Below are 21,126 nucleotides of genomic sequence, written 5' to 3'. Positions count from 1 at the left end.
TGCTTAACTAACTGAGCCACCCAGGTGCCCTTCAAGTGATCCTGTTACAGACCCTTTTGTTCCACACAGAGCAGCAGGGCCTCCTTAGTGTATAGATTACACCTTGGCAATGGAGGGGACCTGTTTTCCTAATCCTCACAAAAGTACCATACCTTCAGTGGTGGCCCCCAGAGCAGATACCTGCATCTCACAACCCCAACCCCTGCAATGGAGATACAGGATTTATAGCACACTAGTCACATGCTCCAAAGTCTTTAAACACTACTCTAGAATGTCCAACTCCTGTCCACTTCATACCCTCAAAGTAGGTCAGGTTTTAACTATTTCTTAACTACCCACTGAAAGATGGGCTCACTTTGGATGTAGCAACTAGTGTCTTCATGAATGCTGAAATTGAGACTCTGAAAGTCTACTTTAACAGCCTATTGGAATAATAGTTAGTATTTATTAAGCACTCACTAGTTGTTGTTCTAACCACTTCACCTCCATTTAGTTATTTAACCTTCAAACAACTTTATCATGAAGATAATATCGTATGTCCCCATATTACAGACATGGAAGAGAGGCACAGAGAGATTAAGCATCTTGGCCATGATTATATGGTTCATAAGTAGATTAGTAGGATTCAAAACTAGGCAGTGATGTGACAAAGCCCACACTCCTAACCACAATACCATAATTACCTCCTTTGGGTCCTAAGAGGATAGAATACTAATATTAAGTACCTACCATTTTTGTTCTCTGACTTATGAGACACCCAGATAAACAAAACATTCCTTGTCCTCAGAGCTTCCAACTTAGAAGACAAAGAAGTAAATTTACAGCCCAATATACGGTAGAGTGATAGGATAGCCAATTAAGTAATAAATTATTGGAATGTAGATGAAAAAGTGATCATTTCAGGGTCACCCTATATGCTTGTGAATATTATGCCACATTTGGGGAGGTGATTCCATCACAGACATAGAGATTTGCACATTTGTTATGATAATTTTTCTAGCAGAAGGCAATAAAAATTGTTCCAGTAAAATAAGTATAACATGACAATGTCCTAATAGCTAGAAATTTAGAGTCTTGAGGAAAAGGCATTGTATGGCCTAGGAATGGCCCTGATTAATCTGAGTAGGGGAAATTGGAGAGGACATCATGAAGGAAGTAGAATTTGAGCTAGGCATTAGAGACTAAGTAGAGCTTTAAAACATGGACTGTGAGGGAGGAAAGATATTCTGGGAAATGAGAGAGTTATGCATATGCCAAGGAAGGGTGGATGATCTATTTTGGTGGGAGAGTAGCATATAGAGAGAATTAGGGGAAGGTGGGCAAGGTATGTAATGGGACAGAATATGATAAATGCCTTTCAACATGAGGCAAAAGCAGTTGAGTTTTTACCACTGTTGAGTGGTAAAAACTAGAAAGAGAGAAGCCCATTAGAAGGTTTTGGCAGAGAGGGTGTGACCTAAACTGCCTCTTGGGAAGAATCCTTGATGCAAAGTGAAAAATGTGGAACAGCGGAGAGGTGATTGGTGCCTGCACTGGATGATGAGAACAGGGAAGAGGAGACAGGGGACCTCAGGATTTGGTAACAAACTCAACATAAAACCAGAGGCTAAAGAAAAAGTTAGAGATAGCAAGGTTTAGAAAGTCATAGACTTGCCTGTGAATCTGTCAGCTGGTGTAACTTTCAGTAGGAAAGATCTTACCATTTTCCTAAATGTCAAATCCAACCACACAAAGTCTAAAAAAAGACTTTGTGCTTCAGATCAACATTGATACTGGGAGTGCAAATACCAAAGCATGCATTTTAAAAGAGTCCCTAGGCAAAAAAAGGAAGGCTGGAAGGAAGAATAACGAAGGAGAGAAGAAAGAAAAAAGGAAGGAAGGAGGGAGGGAGGGAGGGAAGAAGGAAGGAAGGAAGGGGAGGGACAGAGGGAGGGAGGAAGGAAATGTTTTTCCTCATTCCTTAGTCAACCTGAGTCAATCTTCCCATGAATATTCAGCCCCTCCCCCAGGAATGATTCCATTTAAAAACCATTGTAGTTACTGGTAGCTTACTAGTTAACAGAATTAAACCTCCTTATTCCAAGATGAATCAAAGAAACAGTACTAGGACAATTCTGCAGAGTTGGGTTGTTTTTTTTGTTTTTTTTTTTAACTCTGGTATTAACTGAGAAAGAAATCATTATCATCTCAATAGCTGAATTAATTACCTTTCACTCTGAGGTGGCAACACAATATTATCATTACATCACTTAAACCTGGGGACTTATACAGTACTTATACTGATGCAAATCCATCCATACACATACTTCTGCCTCTATCTTGTGCATATTCAACAATGCCCACAAACTCCATTTGGAAATGAAAGGGAAGGAAATTCACTGAGGAACAGAGACTCCCTGGTAATGAAAGGTAAGTAGACAGAGCTGGCATCGCCATCTGAAGAAGGTGTAGCACCAGGGGAACTCCTGCGGGGGAGGAGAATGTCTGTAGGAGAGTAGAATGGGTCCCTCAGGTGTACAGAATATTGCCTATTTCTCTGTTTCTCTGCTGGTTTATACAGACAAAACTCACATACATACCCTACTCCCAACTCATATAGACATATGTGTGTGTGCACACACATGCAGAGACGCAAGCACACACGCATGTGCACACATCAGACACCACTGGTGATCCATTACTTTAAAATCAATGAAATCTTGGTTGTTTAAAACTTTCAAGGTCTCAGGGTGCCTGGGTGGCTCCGTGGGTTAAGCGTCCAACTCCTGACTTCATTTCAGGTCATGATCTTAGGATCCTGAAATCAAGCCCTGTGTCTGGCTCTGTGCTCAGCAGGGAGTCTGCTTGAGATTCTCTCCCTCTCCTTCTGCCCCTCCACTACTTGCTTGCTCTTTCTCCCTAATCAATCTTTAAAAAAAAAAAAAAAAAAAAAAAACTTTCAGGTTCTCCATACTTCTTAAACAGCAACAAATGCACAAAGCCATCTTTATATCCAATACAGACTAAATATAGCCTTTAGGTCCGTCTCAGCACGTTGTCAAATAAAAAGGATTCAGCCACCCACTTGGGTAGAACATAACTTATATCAGGCACTGTTCTAAACACTTTGCATATGGTGACTCATTTAATATTCATAACAATCCTATGAAGTTGATTCTGTTATTATATCCCTCTTACAGCTAAGGAGACAGGATACACAGAGAAGAAGCATTTTGCTCAAGGTCCTACAGATAATAAATAGTGGAGCTTGGATTTGAACCCCAACAGGCTCAGTTCCAAACTCGATGCTCTTGACCCGTACGTTAGGCTGTCCTTCTAGAAAGGAGCTTACATTGCTAAAAATGGTCTTTAGACATTAATCTTTTTAGAACTTGGTAATAGACTCCTGATCACCTAGCAGGAGCAGTGTCAGACTGTTATTTTCGAAAAAGCAAACCTCAATCCTCTGAGATAAAGTTGATGAAAATTATATTTTAAGTTTTTATTTTAATTGGAGTTAATATACAGGGTTATGTTAGTTTCAGGTATACAATACAATGATTCAACACTTCCATACAACACCCGGTGCTCACTGCATTAAGTGCCCTCCTTCATCACCATCACCTATCTCACCCATCTCCCCATCCACTTCTCCTCTGATAACCATCAGTCTGTTTTCTATAATTATGAGTCTGTTTCTTGGTTTCTCTATCGATCTAGATATCTACCTATCTCTTTTCTCTTTGATCATTTATTTTGTTTCTTAAACCCCACATATGAGTGAAATCCTATGGTATTTGCTTTCTCTGACTTATTTCACTTAGCATTATACTCTCTAGCTCCATACATGTCATGCAAATGGTAAGATCTCATTCTTTTTATAGCTGAATATTCCACTGTATATGTACACCACATCTTCTTTTTCCAGTCATCTATCAGTGGACACTTGGGCTGCTTCCATACCTTCACTATTGTAAATAATGCCGCTGTACACATACGGGTGCGTGTATCCCTTTGAATTAGTGTTTTTGTAGTCTTTGGGTAAATACCCTGTAGTGTGGTTACTGAATCATATAGTAGTTCTATTTTCAACTTTTTAAGGAAATTTCATGCTGTTTTCCTACCCTACTGCCCTACTTTGCATTCCCACCAATGGCTGTCCTACTTTGCATTCCCACCAATACTGCAAGAGGGTTCTGTTTTCTTCACATCTTCACCCACACCAGTTATTTCTTGTGATGAAAATTATGATTGACTATTTAGTACCTGCTAATAATTAATTTTGAGTTTTTCCTTTAATCTATTGGAAAGCCACAGATAGTCAAACAAATTTAACCTGACTTTTCCAACACTTGCTTTTACCAACTACAATCCCTATTGATTTTTTTCTTAAATACATTTTAAAAGGACTTACTTAAATAAAATAAAATAAAAATAAAAGGACTGACTTTGAATAATTTTAGGAAGCTGCCTAACATCCTTTTAAAAAGTAGACAAATCTACAAACAGTAGTCAAAGGGCTATACACTTTAAAGGCTATACCCTTAGTAGTCAAAGAGCTATACCCTTTCTAACTTTAGAAGTCAAACTTCTCTACCCCCTTCTGTCAAAAATACCACAAAATAAATGTTCATGGAAATTGCATAGTCTCTAGGAGTTAGAATACAACTCCCTCAGTGTAACAAAAATGTTGATGAATCTCTGAAAACCAGGACACAAAGTAAATTTATTAAAAAAAAAAAAAACTTGCCCAAGACAGTTGCAGAAGAATGCAGGATTAGGAGCAATGGAGGAAACTCCAAGTTCAGATACAAGATGCTGATGGCCTACAAACTCTCAGAGGGAGCATGGTGCTAAGCCAGGAGTTTGCAAACTACAGCATCCAGGACAAATTCCACCCCCTGCCTATTTCTGTATGACTTTTAGATTTTTAGTGAGTGAAAAAAAGTCAAAAAGAAAATTATTTTGTGGTATGTGAAAGTTGTACAGGACATTCAAATTTTAGCATCCATAAATAAAGTTTTACTAGAACATCGCCAAGTTCATTCACATGCATGCCTGCTTTCACACTACAGTGACAGTCAAATAGTTGTGACAGAGACCTTAATACCTACAAAGCCTAAAATATTAACTATCTTATCTGGCCCTTAACAAAAAGTTTGCCCTCCATCTAATCCATGGATTGCAGTAGTATTTGCATGCTATCTCAAGCAAGGAATATAAACCAGAGTGGGAGGTGGACCTCCAGGGAGAATGGGGAGTCCCCATGCCTGGAAGATAAAGACCCTAACATTCTATCCAACCACACATCTTGTCCGTCCTCCAGATTGCTAAAAGCAGGCTGTATAAACACAAACAGTAGCCTTACAGGAGCAAACAGGAAATCTCAGAGGCCATTAAATGAAACCACTCTCCTTTCTGAAGTCATATGAGAATTGCCTTTGTGGGAGTTTGCCTGGGAGGCAACTCAGTCTATTCCTACTTTCTCACCTTCACTTATTAATAGAAGGTACAGGGTCAAAGTATAAGGCATTGCAAGGTAAGCTCCCACAAAGGCAATTCTGAAATTATATATTTTAATCCTCATGTGTATCACAATTAGAAATGAAAATACTTAGATGCTTCATTATTTTTAAAAGTGATATGACTAGTGGTTGTCATTTCTATGTGTGAAAGGGGCTGACAACCCTACTTTCTTATTAAGAAGATAGTCTCTTTACACACAAATGAGTGTTGTTCAATAATTTAGAGTTGTGACTGCTTTTAGAAAGCATGTTGGTCAAAAAAAAAGAAAGAAAGAAAGAAAGAAAGAAAGAAAGAAAGAAAGAAAGAAAGCAAGCAAGCAAGCATGTTGGTGGAGAACAAACACCAAGAAACCATTTCGTCAAACAACCAATGGTTTTGGATTCACCATCACCTAGATCGTGTTTGTTTTTCTCTTCATTCATGTGTTTTTTTTTTCCTAAATGCAAAACCAACTTTTAAAACATTCATTTTCCTTGCATATGCCTTTGGAAAGTGCTATCTTTGGAAAGTCATTGACAGCAGGTTACAAGGAAAGACAACACAGAGAAAAAGTATAGCTCAGGAATCCTGAGGATCTGACTACCAATTCTACTCCATTCTTTCACAGCTGTGAGACCTGGACAAGTTTCTGAGTGTTGGTATCTTTATTTCCAAAAATGAGATGACAATACCATCTCCTGGAGCCATTATAAGGATTAATGAAATAAACAGTCTACGGTGGGAACTGCCCAGCCCATAACACAGAGTCATGACCTTCCTCAAATGTTTGAGTCCATTAATTATTTTTTCAATAATTTCGGCAATGTTAATATGAAAGGATAATTTCTTGAGTAATTCATGCATGCTTTGTTCTTTCTCCTATTGTTTTTTGGTGTGTTTTTTTCCTTTTCTTCTTTTCTTCCCTCCTCCTCCCTTTTATTTGGGGGGGGGGGGTTCTTTCCCATCCCAAGAGGGTAGCCATTTTTCTATGTTCACTTGATAAAACAAAAGCTAAAGCTGTCCATCTCTAAGAAAAGATAAATCTTGCATAGAGCTTTTGTTTTCTACTGCTTATTGAAAGGGTTATACTGGATCATCTCAAATACAATGGAGGTGGGGGTCAATACTTTTAGATTGGGAAAATGAGGGGAGGGGTAATAATGCTCTGCGTGAGCTTGATTTTGCATGTCTTTTTTTTTTTTTTTGTAATTTTTTTTTTATTGGAGTTCGATTTGCCAACATACAGCATATCGCCCAGGGCTCATCCCGTCAAGTGCCCGCCTCAGTGCTCATCACCCAGTCCCTCCATTCCCCCTGCCCACCTCCCTTTCCACTACTCCTTGTTCATTTCCCAGAGTTAGGAGTCTCTCATGTTCTGTCTCCCTCTCTGATATTTCCCACTCATTTTCAGACTCCCAGATAGGCAAATTCCCAGGAGCTGGAGGCTTAAGCAAACTGGAGGGTTTTTTTCAGTCATTACTTTCATATTTACATATTGCTTATATATTTAGTTCAAATACCTTTTCTTGTTTAAATATAATTTTATGTCTTAGGTGTGTCTTGCATCATTGCTATATATTTATGTGAAATTTCAATTTTTATCCACTGGAAATCATCCTTTCATTACTTGATTTTTCTGTATGTTCTTTTTGATACTATTTCATTATTTTTACATTTTGTAATCTTTAACTTTTTTGTTTCACTGTTTTTTCTTTTTGTCTATTTTAGCTCAGTTCTACAAACTTCCCCTGCTTTGCTTTACAATGGTGAGTAAGAGAGCTGGAATTTTGTCTGTTTTGTACACTGCTGCATCTCCCATGCTTAGAATAATGCCTGGCATATGGTTGGTACTTAATAATAGTTGCTGAATAAAGAACAGAATTAATGAATTCAAACTCTCAGGAGCTAGAAGCTTACTTAATTAGTTAATAGGAAGAGAGATAGTTTTGAAGACCGTGTATGATCAAAGTTTGGGAGGCTAGATGAGCAGAAGGGTAACAAAAATAAAATAATGAGAATTTACCAACAAAGCAGCAATTACTAATGATCACTGAGCATTTAAGTGTGCCAGGTATAGAACAGGACATTTCAAAAACAATCTCTCATTTTTTTCTTCACAATTCAATGATAATAGTAATAATAATGGACATTTATTGAGGGTTCACCATAGGCAAGGCATATGTTAATTGGTTTATACATATGATCTTGTTTAATTTTCCCACTGACCCCTAGGTACCTACTTCAAAGAGTGGTCCTGAAGATTAAACAAACTAATTCAGGTAAAACCCCAGATAAAGCTTGCACATAATAATTATTTGATATATCTTATCTCCCAGCTGCATCACCATTATCCTCATCTCAGCCTCAACCTTCTTCTCCTCATCTCCTCCTTCTCCTCATCTTTATTAATTATCCTCATTTATTAGGAGAAAAGTCTAAAGCCCAGACACACTGAGTTAACTAGGAACAGCTGGGAAGAAAATCAGCAGTGGGGGGAAGGGGATGTTGAAATCTGGGTTGTCTGCTGTCAGAATCTGATTCCTCCTGTGAATTTTATAACACTTATCACAAAAGGTGTCCAGGGGGCACCTGGGTGGCTCAGCAGTTGAGTGTCTGCCTTTGGCTCAGGTCATGATCCCCAGGTCCTGGGATCGAGTCCTGCACCAGGCTCTCTGCATGGAGCCTGCTTCTCCCTCTGCCTCTGTCTCTACCTCTCTCTCTGTGTATCTCTCATGAATAAATGGATAAAATCTTAAAAAAAAAAAAAAACTACTTCCAATGCAGTGACATAGTTTAAGCCCTACCCCCTTGCATCCCACTCTAAAATAATTTGACCCACAGAGATCAGTAGGTTCATTATCAGATTTTATAAAATCAGACCTCAAAATCAAATCGGATTTCAGGAAGTTCATGTGTGAGTCAGGGCACCTACCTCAGCCCTGACCCATTGGAAACACTCCACATCTATTTTACACACCAGAACAGTTGCAATAACTATGGAGTCTTTTCTAGAATGTCAGGACTAAGAATATGTTCAAAAGGACAACAGGTCACCCATTTACTCACAAAACTTCTTTTACGAATTCTACCTTTCTCTAGCTGATAAGTGAAGACTCTCCCAGCCTAGAGATGGATGTGACTGACGTTGACCTATTTGGAAATGTAGCCGTTTGAAATTTCCAGTCAGATGCAGATCAGCTTTGTTCAGCTGACACTTCAAGTGTGAATCAAAATTCATCCAAACATTAGCAAAATTTCATAAGCCCTGCTGATCACAGGGGGGCGGGGAGAGGGGAGAAAGCTCTTGATTTAATCTAGTGCTGAGCAAACGGTGGGCATTGTCACTGTGCTATGCTTATGCTCTTACAATTATTACTTTTAAAAACGTATTGAAATTTCTCTCGTGGATGCCATAAATGTCGACAATAAAGCCTTCATTATTAAGGTTAAAATATTTCTAATAGAAACAGATATGAGACCAATGAAATCAGAATGTTTAACTATGGTCTTTGTTTTGTTTTTAAGCTTTTAAGCATTTTCTCAGGTGTGTGTAGGTGTATGTGTGTGTGTGTGTAAGCATCACAAGCATCACTGACAGATCTCCTGGGAAGCCAGAAGCAAGAGAGCTGCCAGGATCTTTACACATAATATTAAGTTAACCCTACAAAGACCTTGTGGAACAGATATTACCCTTTGTTTGCAGCTTGGAGGCTCAGAGAAGCAACATCTATAAGCTGAGGATTGGCTGGCTGGATGTCCACAGCTCCTGCTTCGATTCTAGTGTGCACTCTCTACCGTAAAGGCAGCAGAATTGAACACAATCTTTCTCAGACTCCCTTGCAACTAAGACTATGGAGATGATGTAAGCTATGTCGGACAGATGCCCTTGCAAGACTGTCGTCTCTGCTGGCAAGCAGGATTGTGGAATTGTGTGGGGGCAACATCTTGGCTTCCAGTTGCTAGCTTCGAGGGCGTTGAAAGGCAAAACATAGGGCATTTATCACGTATGTGTACAGATTTTCCCGGCAAGCCGTAGCTCTGGAAGAGGCAGCTTCCAGATGCCTAGATGGCAGCTATGGTGGTCTTTCTGGAGCCAACATTTCCGAGTTAGCTTCCCATTTCCCCATTTCCATGACCGTAGCAACTTCTCTGACAGGCCAGTTTCGCAGTGTGACACTGAGCATCCTCTCGGAGACCTGGCACAGAACCTGCTCCTCTGCCTTTCCAACTTCTCCCATATTAATTCCTACTGCTTGAAATTTTGGTTTCTGTTTTATTTCACTGAACTCTGACTGATATTATTAAGGACCATGCTTATTCAGCCAAGGCTTATGGTCTAGATTCAATGCATGCCTGTGAAACTCCCAAGTCCACACACTTCCTTTGATAGAAAGCTATGGAATAAGATTCATTTTGTATCTGGTGAGCACAGATACTGAAGGGGTGTGGAGTCAGGGACCAAGGTGGCCGAGCTGTTAGGCCTTCCTGGTGTGGGGTACTCTGGTCCTTTCCTTTGTACTGTACCCTGTGCTGTAACCTCCTCCCTAGTCACAAAGCCAGGATAGTATTCATCTGTTTCCTCAAAAGAATATATACAATGGACAAAGGAGCTTGTTATTGGCTTTTTGTCACCAAAGCCTAAGCCTCAAGATCTCAGAGACTAAATTTCCCCTGAGTTGGGAAAGGTAGGACAATAAAGAGGAAGTGAAGAGAGCCAAGACATGTGAAGTGCATGAGAAGGCCCTGAGCTCCGTCCCTCTCACCTTTGTGCCGGGACTGATCCTAGGATGTGTGTGTTGAAAGATGATAAAAACCCCACGTCATTCGGGAATCCTAGAACAGAAAAATCCTTGTGCACCTTCCTGGAGACAGCCTGGAGAGGCACCTGGTGTTGCCCAGGCTCAGGGCAGCACAGGAGCAGGAGTGAGTAAAATAATCCCGAATTGAAGAAAAAATATGGTTTCCACTAGGGCTTGAAATTGAATTCAATCCAGTTATACAAAATGAGTTTACATTTCTGGTATCCATGCTGAGTGCTATAGTCTCTTACTACACAGTTTCCAGCTAGTTCTCACACTCACCCTCCAGTCATTGGACTAGAAAATCAGTCATCAAACTATAGCTATAGGCCTATGGGCCAAATTCAGCCTACTGCCTGGTTGGGGGTTTTTTGTTTTGTTTTTAAATTTCCTTGCCTATTTTTGTAGGTTAAATAAAACCACAGCTATGCCTCTTCTTCTTCTTTTTTTTTTTTTTTAAGGATTTTATTTATTTATTCATGAGAGACACAGAGAGAGAGGCAGAGACACAGGCAGAGGGAGAAGCAGGCTCCATGCAGGAAGCCCGACATGGGACTCAATCCCAGGTCTCCAGGATCAAGCCCTGGGCTGAAGGTGGTGCTAAACCGCTGAGCCACCCAGGCCGCCTGCCTCTTCTTTAGGTGGGTGTGTTTGCAGAGTTGAGTAATTGCAACAGAGACGACTATGGTGCAAAGCCTAAAATATTTACTCTCTTTTTACAGAAAAAACAAAAAAACAAAAAACCAAAAAAACCAAAACACACACACACAGACACACACACACACACACACACACACACAAAACATTGCCAACCCGATGTAGGACACAGGCCCTTCCTGACTCCATCTCATCTCTTCCCCACCCTCTGGTCCTTTTGCTCCCACCCTGGGGGCAAAGTCCCAAATCAGAATCAACCAAAGAGTTCTGCCTTTTTCTGCTCTTAAAAACTCTATCTTTATCCAGATCCAGCTTTTCCTTCCTAACCTGCCCCACCCCCCCAACCCACGTCCAAGGATGGGGTTGTCTCTTGACCACGTTTCTGGATCCTTGTGTCCTATGACCCTGTGCTTTCCTGGTACCCTCCCATCTCTGGCTTCCTTCTATATCCTTTAGGGGCTATTCTTCCCCTGCCTGCTGTTAAAGTCAGTGCTTTCTGGGGTTGTCCTCGGCACACTGGTTTCACCCCAGTCACCCTGGATGCCCCAGATTCTTCTCAGGAGGACCAGGTTTCACCAAGTATCCACCTATAAGGAGGTGAACTGGCCTACATTATGGACTTTAGGGGCTTATTCCTTGATCGAAACAATACAACACTTCGGCCGTTGATTTAGTCAATAGAATAGTAGTCTTGAGCAAATAGCTCCAAGAGTAGAATGATCACTCAGTAGGCAAGGATTAAAAGACATGGTAGCCTAGTGGTTGACACCAGACGCTCTAGAGTTAGATCCATAAGCTATAGATTCGAAGCTTCCCTGCTCTAATCCATGGAAGCCTTGAGTAAGTTTACCAACCACCTGTGCTACACTTTCTTCATCTATACAGTGGAAATGAAGTATTAGAACTAACAAGTTTACCATTTAGGTGTAATAAATACCTTGCATAATAAAGTCTTATTCTCCTTGATCTCAGTTTTAAAAGAGATGAGTTCAACAGTTTCTCTTTCTTTTAAAAAATAACAGGGTGCCTGGGTGCCTCATATGGTTGGGTACCCAATTCTTGATTTCAGCTCAGGTTGTGATCTCGGGGTTGGGGGATTGAGCCCCATGTCAGGCTCTGTGCTGGGCATGGCACTTACTTAGGTTCTTTCTCTCTCTCTCCCTCTCTCTCTGCCCTTCCGTTGAGCTCGCTCTCTCTCTCTCTCTCTCTCTCTCTCTCTCGAAAACAAAACCAAAAAACAACCCCCACCCCGCCACCACCACAATCCATATATTTCTTTTAACCATGTGTGGGGTTGTAAACAGGAAATAGTTCACTTATATTCATTTATGCATAAGCTAAATGCACTAAAAGACTTTTCCTGAAGATGTATAACAGCTCAGAGTGGAGGAAGAGAAAATGGGAAGTTACCTGGGAAAAGGGAAGAATCCAGTCTAAAGGATTTCAACAACCAATAGAGTAAAACCTCAAGGAGAAAATGGCCAACTAGAGATGCTTACCTTTGCACCCCTCACAGGTCAGTGCATTATAATGGTATCCAGATGCTCTATCTCCACAAACAACACATAATTCATCTCCTTTTATTCTCCCTGCTGATGCACCCATTCGGGCCTTTTTTGTTACAGGGATCTCTGCTACCTCAATCTCTCCCTGGTAGACAGTCTCAGCTGGCATCCGCCTGAGTTCATATATCCCAGAAGAATACCACTCCTCAGGATGCTGGGGGTAGAAACCCAGGTTGGAATAATAGGATGATGACGAAATCTGTGGTTGAACTTGCGGAAATTGAACATTGTTGTATTGGGAGTATGGTTCCACATCTAGATTCTGTCCCCGAGGTCCTGCTGCTTGTTCTGTTAGGACACCTGAGCAAGAGTAACAAAATTAGAATTAATGTCTAAGACCAAAATTTAACTATATTAAAAAAAAACACTGTGAAAGGATTTAATGAATACAGATTCAGAAAACTATCTGCAACATAAAAGACAGATCAAAGACTCATTGTTAATAGGTAAAGAGCACTGGCAAACCAATAAGAAAAATTCAACAACCCCATGGAAAAAAGGATAAAGGATATGAATGGACAGTTTTTAGAAATACAAAGTGTTTTATAAATGTACAAAAACTGAATTTAAACTAATCAACAACTATCAACAACTAAATTTAAAATTAAACTGCAATATAAAATATAACCATATTCATCCTCAAATGAGTAAAGATTAAAATTGCTTGATAAGTGTAGCCGGGGTGGCTCAGCGGTTTAGCACCTGCCTTCAGCCCAGGGCATGATCCTGGAAACCCAGGATTGAGTCTCACATCGGGCTCCCTGCATGGAGCCTGCTTCTCCCTCTGCCTGTGTCTCTGCCTCTCTCTCTGTGTCTCTCATGAAGAAATGAATAAAATCTTTTTAAAAATAATAAAATAGTGATAATAATTATTATTCCTACTGCTATTATTACGAAATGAGTCTTTTATCTATAAAACCTATAGGTATTGGAAAACTATAAGGTTCTGAAAATGCTTCTATTTCCAAGAGACACAAACCATGGCTGTTTCAGAAATAGAAATATTTAAATCATGCAAAATACTAAAAAATTTAATAAACATAAATAAGATATAGGAGAGTACACAAATGTGTCTGATTCTTCAAGCACAGTCAGGCAACCCCAGACTGACATTCCAAGTCCACCTCTAATGAACAGTGGACTTCAGGCACATGACTGAAACTACTGATGAACCTGTTTTTCAAGGCAGCCAGCTTGGGATGAAAATATCTATAGTGAGGGATATGCTGAGGATTGAACGAGGTAATACAGATTCACAGTCCCTCATCTAAAACCCTTGGGGTCACATGTGCTTTGGGATTCAGAATTGTGTGTTTTAGGAGAGCATACAGTGCTGTTTCTCCCAGCATGGCCCAGGACAGAGCTCTGAATACAATGCAGCAGCCTTTCCCACGATGAGAGGTCCAGATATTCATACTAAGTAGAATAAATAAAGGTCATCAGTATCCTCAAATCCATTCAGGTCAGCTTTTGCCGCCAGAGAAATTTGTGTCAAACTTTGGATAAAACATTCAGGTTTTAGAGCTTTTGGAATTTAGAATTGTCAGTTAGGGACTGTGGATCTATGTATCTACACACACAGATACTACACGCATAGATACTACTACTCTTTGCAGTGCCCCAGACCTGGTGGTGGTTTGGGTTGGTATTATTGCTACTACTACTATCAGGAAAGTCTCAGAGATGCCATCTTAGCACCAGGCACTTGACTAGTTTCAACTTTTTCACAAATTCCTATGAGATGGGTAACATGGTCATCCTCACTTACAAATGGGTAGCCTGAGGCACAGAGAATTTAGGCAACTTTCCTCTTACCTACCTAAATAGCTGAGATGTGACAGTCGGACATCAAAGCCACGTGCTGAACCACTCCTCTAGGACAATTTCAGATGTGTGATACCTTAAAGCATGATGATGAATGGTTTTCTCTTCCTCCCCCTGTACTTCCATGCCTCTGCTTGCAGGTAAGCCGCAACCAGGTGTACAAGACTCTCCGTGATCCTACCTTTTCTTTTCCGGCCATTTCTCATGTTTGACTTCTCTAAACCTTGAATGTGCATTGCTGCCTCCAGACATAGGACCTCCCTTCCCTGTCCCCAGCTGCTTCCTGAGCTAGAACCTTCTGCAGCACAGCCATTCATTCACAGAACTTCATCTCACTCTTCTCCACTTACCTATCTCCAAATATCCTTTTTGAGTATAGCTTCTCTTAGGAAGTTTTCCCTGACTTTAGGACTTTAGGTCCCTGGGCATCATGAATCTAGTTACATGGTACTTACCTACCCTGCCTGGGCTTCCCTTGTTCACCTGGAAAGAAAAGACATCATGCTGGGTGCTCTTATAGTTGTTCTTTGTATCTGAAATCTCCATAAGTATAAGACTAATTGTCTATGGGATGAGAATTCCAGGCTCTTCCACAAGGGTGAAGTGGAATATATGCCTATCAAAAGTTTGTTGAAAAGAATGCTTTCTGCCTTGATTCAGAAAAAGATTGTTGAACCACAAAGTATACACCATCTGGGCAAAAATTAACCTCCTATCTTTCATGCCTGACTTCTCCATATAAAACCAGTGTTGAGTCGGTATATCTGACAGACAAAAAGTTCTGCAACAGTCCTTTGTCTTATAAACACAAAATGGAAGAATATGAAAATATGATATTATTACAGCAAAAAGAAGAGATAAAACATAAGTAAAATCCTGATCTATTTCATAACCAAATATGACTAAAATTTGTGGAGTGAATAGGCTTGAAAAGAATGGAAAAGCATTAAAAACATTTGTTTTACTTACTCTTCTTGCTAGATTTTTAGCCTCCCTGTCAATGACCTGTTCCCACACCCAGCCCCAGAATCTCTCTGCCTACAGATCCAGCAAAGTGAAGCAACTTGCCTGAGGCCAAACAATTAATGACAGAATCTGGAGTTTTACAAAATCCAGGGAAATGTGTAATTTTTTTCTCCTCAAGTGACAATTCCAAGACCTCAAAGCATTGTTTCAATAAAACTAGACTTCCTGTTATCAATAAGACACAAGGCAGTCCCAACTGCAGTCAGATCATGGTCACAAGAGCGTGTCGGTCTTTGGAATTATTTCAATCAAAATGGAAAGCTTTCACAAAGACATTGATATTACGTGAAGACAATAAAACATGGTAAGAATATGAGAACAGCACATGTTATTAAATGATGCTTCTATCCTCAAAGCACATCTACCTCTAGTATTTCAGTGTCCCTGCCAAATCTCCACAGTATGGGGCAACTTATAATAATAATTTTTTAAAAACCCAGCATGGTCAACACCACCCAAAACAGAGGATCAGAACAACTTCCATCATGAACTGACTGTGAGACTTTGAACAACTGCCTAACATGTTTCTGTTTTAATTTCTTCTCTAAAAATGGGAACTATTAACAGCCCAGGCTTGCTACCTTCTAAGGTAGTTGTGAGTATAAAATAGTTGAGAAGTTCTCTCTTCTTGAGAAGTTGAATGCCATAATAAGGCATGTTTGTTTCTTAAAGAACCTCGCAAGATCCTGATTTTAATAGTTAACTGATAGTTAATGCGTAATTATTGAGACTTAGTCTGTTTTGATAACCTAAGTTACCGGATGCTTCTTTCATTTATGAATATATAGTGAACACTTGCTCTTTACCAGACACTGTGGTAGACTCTGAGGATTCGATAGTGAACAGGACAGATAGAATAGAGATACAAAAGGCCCCGGTCCTTATGCACATACATGCGTGCGTGTGTGTCCATGTGCGTGCTTGCGCCTGTAGAGATGTCAAGGGCTGGGACAAAAACAAGCAAACAAATAACAGAACCTTTTGATAGAGCATCAGATGTGGAAGGGGCGGAGGTAAGTCAACTTTATTTATTTTTTTATTTTTGGTAAGTCAACTTTAAAGTATGCTTTCTAAAAACGGTAAATTTGGGCACCTGGGTGGCTCAGTCGGTTAAGCATGTACCTACGGCTCAGATCATGATCCCAGGGTCCTGGAATCGAGCCCCACATGAGGGTCCCCATGCAGCAAGGAGTCTGCTTCTCCCTTTGCCTCTCCATGCATTCTGTCTCTTGCAAATAAATAAAATCTTTCTAAAAAAATTAAAAGGTAAGTTTATTTCTACTTTAATACAATTTAAAGCCAATATATACATATATTGGCATATATATATATATATATATATATATATATATATATAAATTTCGATTTATCAGTGCTTTTCTGGAACCAGTCTATCAAGGATAAGGGAATTTAAATTCCCTTATTATAGGGAATGCTCCCTGAGAGTTTAGGAAGAGCTTTTTTTTTTTAAGATTTATTTATTTATTTTAGAGAGAGTGTGTGAGCATGTGTGAGTGGAGGAGGAGCACAGGAAGAGAGGGGGATGAGAGAGAGAGAGAGAGAGAGAGTCTCAAGCTGACTCCCAGCTGAGTGCAAAGCCCAACACAGGGCTCAGTCATATGGTCCTAATATCGTGACCTGAGCAGAAACCAAGAGTCGGACTTTTAACCAATGAGCCATCCAAGCACCCATTGGAAGAGCTTTTAAAAGGGAACACAGGGGATCCCTGGGTGGCTCAGCGGTTTTGCGCCTGCCTTTGGCCCAGGGCGCGATCCTGGAGTCCCGGGATCGAGTCCCGTGCCGGGCTCCGGCATGGAGCCTGCTTCTCCCTCTCCTCTGCCTGTGTCTCTGCCTCTCTCTCTCTCTGTGTCTATCATAAATAAATAAAAATAAAAAAATAAATTTAAAAAAAATAAAAGAGAACACATGAACGGACACCTGGGGAGTCTGAAACCTGCAAAGGAAAGCAAAATGCTTCTCAGTGGAGAGTCTCTAGCATGCAATAGTTTCTGTAAAAGGGTGCCAGCTAAGGGAACTTCCCGAGGTGATGGAAATGTTCTATGTAGCCAATATGGTAGCCACGAACCATGTAAGAACATCTGATATGTGGCTAGTGATCTTGAGAAACTGAGTCTTAAGTTTTATGCAATTTTAAATAATTAAAATTAAAAACTATGCAGCCACATGTGGCTAGTGACTACCATACTAGAGAGTACAGCTCCAAGGAGTCTGTGATCAGAATCCCTGTGTACCCAGATAGGAGAACCAGGTTCAGGTAGTAATGAAGGCACTTTCTCATGATCTCACAGTTTGTTTCCAATGAGCCTGGTAATGGTTCACATTATATCCAATTTTTTTTTAACCCCTGGCACAATGCTGACCATAGTAAATGTTTCATGAATGGAAAAACTGCCTTCTCTGCCTTCCTTTATTTCCCAATCCATGGTTACTTAACTAGTTGATATAGCTTCATTTATAAGCTACTTGCCATTCCTGGCCTTTGTGATGTTGGTGACTTTCTCTGGCTTGCCAGTGGATCACCTCCTTTGTGAGGCCTTGGTTAATCTCCCCAAGGATTAATCTTACCTACTCTCTGTCCACACTTCCACTGTAGCACACTGAAGCATGTACAATCATTTGATTTGTTTACAGGCTTGCTTTCCACGCTAACCTTGAAGTAGTACAACTGGTTACAAGGACCCTACTGCATAGACAAATCTAGATTCAATTCCCCTGCAACTTGCTAGATGCACAAACTTGGCAAAGACATTAAGCTTCTCTTCCTTCCTCTATAATGTGGAATAATATAGTACCTGGGTGAGAGGTCATACTACAGATAAGCTAAGACAGAGAATGTAAACTGCATAGTGCTGAACCCAGCATAAACATTCAATACAATTTCTTTAATACTGTTGTGGTTAGTCTGTGAACTTTTGGGGGAATATATTAGATTCTATCTCCCCCCCACTTTTTTTTCATTCTTGGCACTGTACACGAAGCCTGACACAGTGTGCTTAATAAATGTCTGTGAAATGCAAATAGTGGAAAAACTTGCTTCTCCCACCTTCCAACTAATTTCCTAAATACAGTGTTAGTCACTTTCAAACATTATATTTAAATAATAAAACAGTATGCTACTAAATCTATGACCAAAAATATGTTCAAGCTTTTTTGCAATGGGTTTGCCACCAGAACACAGGTGTCATGAAAACCACTGCTAAACCTAAACCAAAATGGGAAAGGAAAAGACTCACATCAACATCGTCGTCATTGTACACGTAGATTCGGGCAAGTCTACCACTACGGGCCATCTGATCTACAAACGTGGTGGGATCGACAAAAGAACTATTGAAAATTTTGAGAAGGAGGCTGCTGAGATGGGAAAAGGCTCCTTCAAGTATGCCTGGGTCTTGGATAAACTGAAAGCTGAATGTGAACGTGCTATCACCATTGATATCTCCCTGTGGAAATTCGAGACCAGCAAGTATTATGTGACCATCATTGATGCCCCAGGACACAGAGACTTTATCAAAAACATGATTACAGGCACATCTCAGGCTGACTGTGCTGTCCTGATTGTTGCTGCTGGTGTTGGTGAATTTGAAGCAGGTATCTCCAAGAATGGGCAGACCCGTGAGCATGCCCTTCTGGCTTACACACTGGGTGTAAAACAACTAATTGTTGGTGTTAACAAAATGGATTCCACTGAACCACCCTACAGCCAGAAGAGATACGAAGAAATCGTTAAGGAAGTCAGCACCTACATTAAGAAAATTGGCTACAACCCCGACACAGTAGCATTTGTGCCAATTTCTGGTTGGAATGGTGACAACATGCTGGAGCCAAGTGCTAACATGCCTTGGTTCAAGGGATGGAAAGTCACCCGTAAAGATGGGAATGCCAGAGGAACCACGCTGCTTGAAGCCCTGGATTGCATTCTGCCACCAACTCGTCCAGCTGATAAGCCCTTGTGTCTGCCTCTCCAAGACGTCTACAAAATTGGTGGTATTGGTACTGTACCAGTGGGTCGAGTAGAGACTGGTGTTCTTAAGCCTGGCATGGTGGTCACCTTTGCTCCAGTCAATGTTACAACTGAAGTAAAGTCTGTTGAAATGCACCATGAAGCTTTGAGTGAGGCTCTTCCTGGGGACAATGTGAGCTTCAATGTCAAGAATGTATCTGTCAAAGATGTTCATCATGGCAACGTGGCTGGTGACAGAAAAAATGACCCACCAATGGAAGCAGCTGGCATCACAGCTCAGGTGATTATCCTGAACCATCCAGGCCAAATCAGTGCTGGATATGCACCTGTGCTGGATTGTCACACAGCTCACATTGCTTGCAAGTTTGCTGAGCTGAAGGAAAAGATAGATCGTCATTCTGGAAAGAAGCTGGAAGATGGTCCCAAGTTCTTGAAATCTGGGGATGCTGTCATTGTTGATATGGTTCCTGGCAAACCTATGTGTGTTGAGAGGTTCTCTGACTATCCTCCTCTGGGCCGTTTTGCTGTTCGTGACATGAGACAGACGGTTGCTGTGGGTGTCATCAAAGCAATGGACAAGAAGGCAGCTGGAGCTGGCAAAGTCACCAAGTCTGCCCAGAAAGCTCAGAAGGCTAAATGAATATTATCCCCAATACCTGCCACCCCAGTCTTAATCAGTGGTGGAAGAACGGTCTCAGAACTGTTTGTGTCAATTGGCCATTTAAGTTTAATAGTAAAAGACTGGTTAATGATAACAATGCATCATAAAACCTTCAGAAGGAAAGGAGAATGTTTTGTGGACCATTTGTTTTTGTTTGTTTGTGCGTGTGTGGCAGTTTTAAGTTATTAGTTTTTAAAATCAGTACTTTTGGGATCCCTGGGTGGCGCAGCGGTTTGGCGCCTGCCTTTGGCCCAGGGCGCGATCCTGGAGACCCAGGATCGAATCCCACATCGGGCTCCCGGTGCATGGAGCCTGCTTCTCCCTCTGCCTGTGTCTCTGCCTCTCTCTCTCTCTCTCTCTCTGTGTGACTATCATAAATAAATAAAAATTAAAAAAAATAATAATAAAATCAGTACTTTTTAATGGAAACAACTTGACCAAAAATCTGTCACAGAATTTTGAGACCCATTAAAACAAAAGTTTAATGAGAAAAAAAATATGTTCAATATTATAATTATTGTAAAAATGATTTGAGTTACCCTTTTGGCTGAAAATTTAAAAGGTAAGATTATCTTTTGAGAAAAATATTAAATATACAATATTACATTATATGGTCTTTGTTTTCATTATAATCTATGTTTTACTTCAGAAAGAAGAAATAGCCTGAGCCTAAAGCTGAACTTTTTACTCATCTGATTCCCCACAGATTTGGGAGAAATCTTCTATGACACTAGTTTGGTAAATCAGTGTTTCTCAATCTCGTTTTATTTTTTTCACCACAACACATAGCTTGATATATAGCTTATATCATGACCTCCATATACATTTAAACATCTGTAGAAGTAATTGAAACAGAATTTCCATGAAATAACACATATTCTTACTTCTTGAAGTGAACTCTGACATTTCTATTTACTCTCCTCCTATTCTATTCTATTCTATTCTATTCTATTCTATTCTATTCTATTCTATTCTGTTTTTAAGGGTGATCATAAGCCATACATAGACTTTATGACCCACTGGGATCTGAGACATGCCATTTTTAAAACACTGCACTACATAATGTACTTCAAAGTGTTTTTTCAAGTGTCTACAGGCATCAATGTTAGAATTTCCTAGTGTTGAACT

The 21,126-nt window shown here is 40.3% G+C and overlaps 1 protein-coding gene across 8 annotated transcripts in view; it reads right to left on the bottom strand.

The window, feature by feature from the left end:
* The window catches only part of NR1H4 (nuclear receptor subfamily 1 group H member 4), a 110,987-nt gene that overhangs the window by 26,309 nt on the left and 63,552 nt on the right, over positions 1 to 21,126 (bottom strand). For all 8 annotated transcript variants that reach the window (XM_038558798.1, XM_038558797.1, XM_038558793.1 and 5 more), the window contains one exon: positions 12,440 to 12,805. In XM_038558798.1, coding sequence (XP_038414726.1) covers positions 12,440 to 12,805 — 366 coding nt within the window. The remainder of the gene's footprint in view (positions 1 to 12,439; positions 12,806 to 21,126) is intronic.

This window comes from Canis lupus, chromosome 15 (assembly GCF_011100685.1).
Source record: "Canis lupus familiaris isolate Mischka breed German Shepherd chromosome 15, alternate assembly UU_Cfam_GSD_1.0, whole genome shotgun sequence".
In the NCBI taxonomy this organism is placed as follows: Eukaryota; Metazoa; Chordata; class Mammalia; order Carnivora; family Canidae; genus Canis; species Canis lupus.
This window is presented reverse-complemented; position numbering and strand designations above follow the sequence as displayed.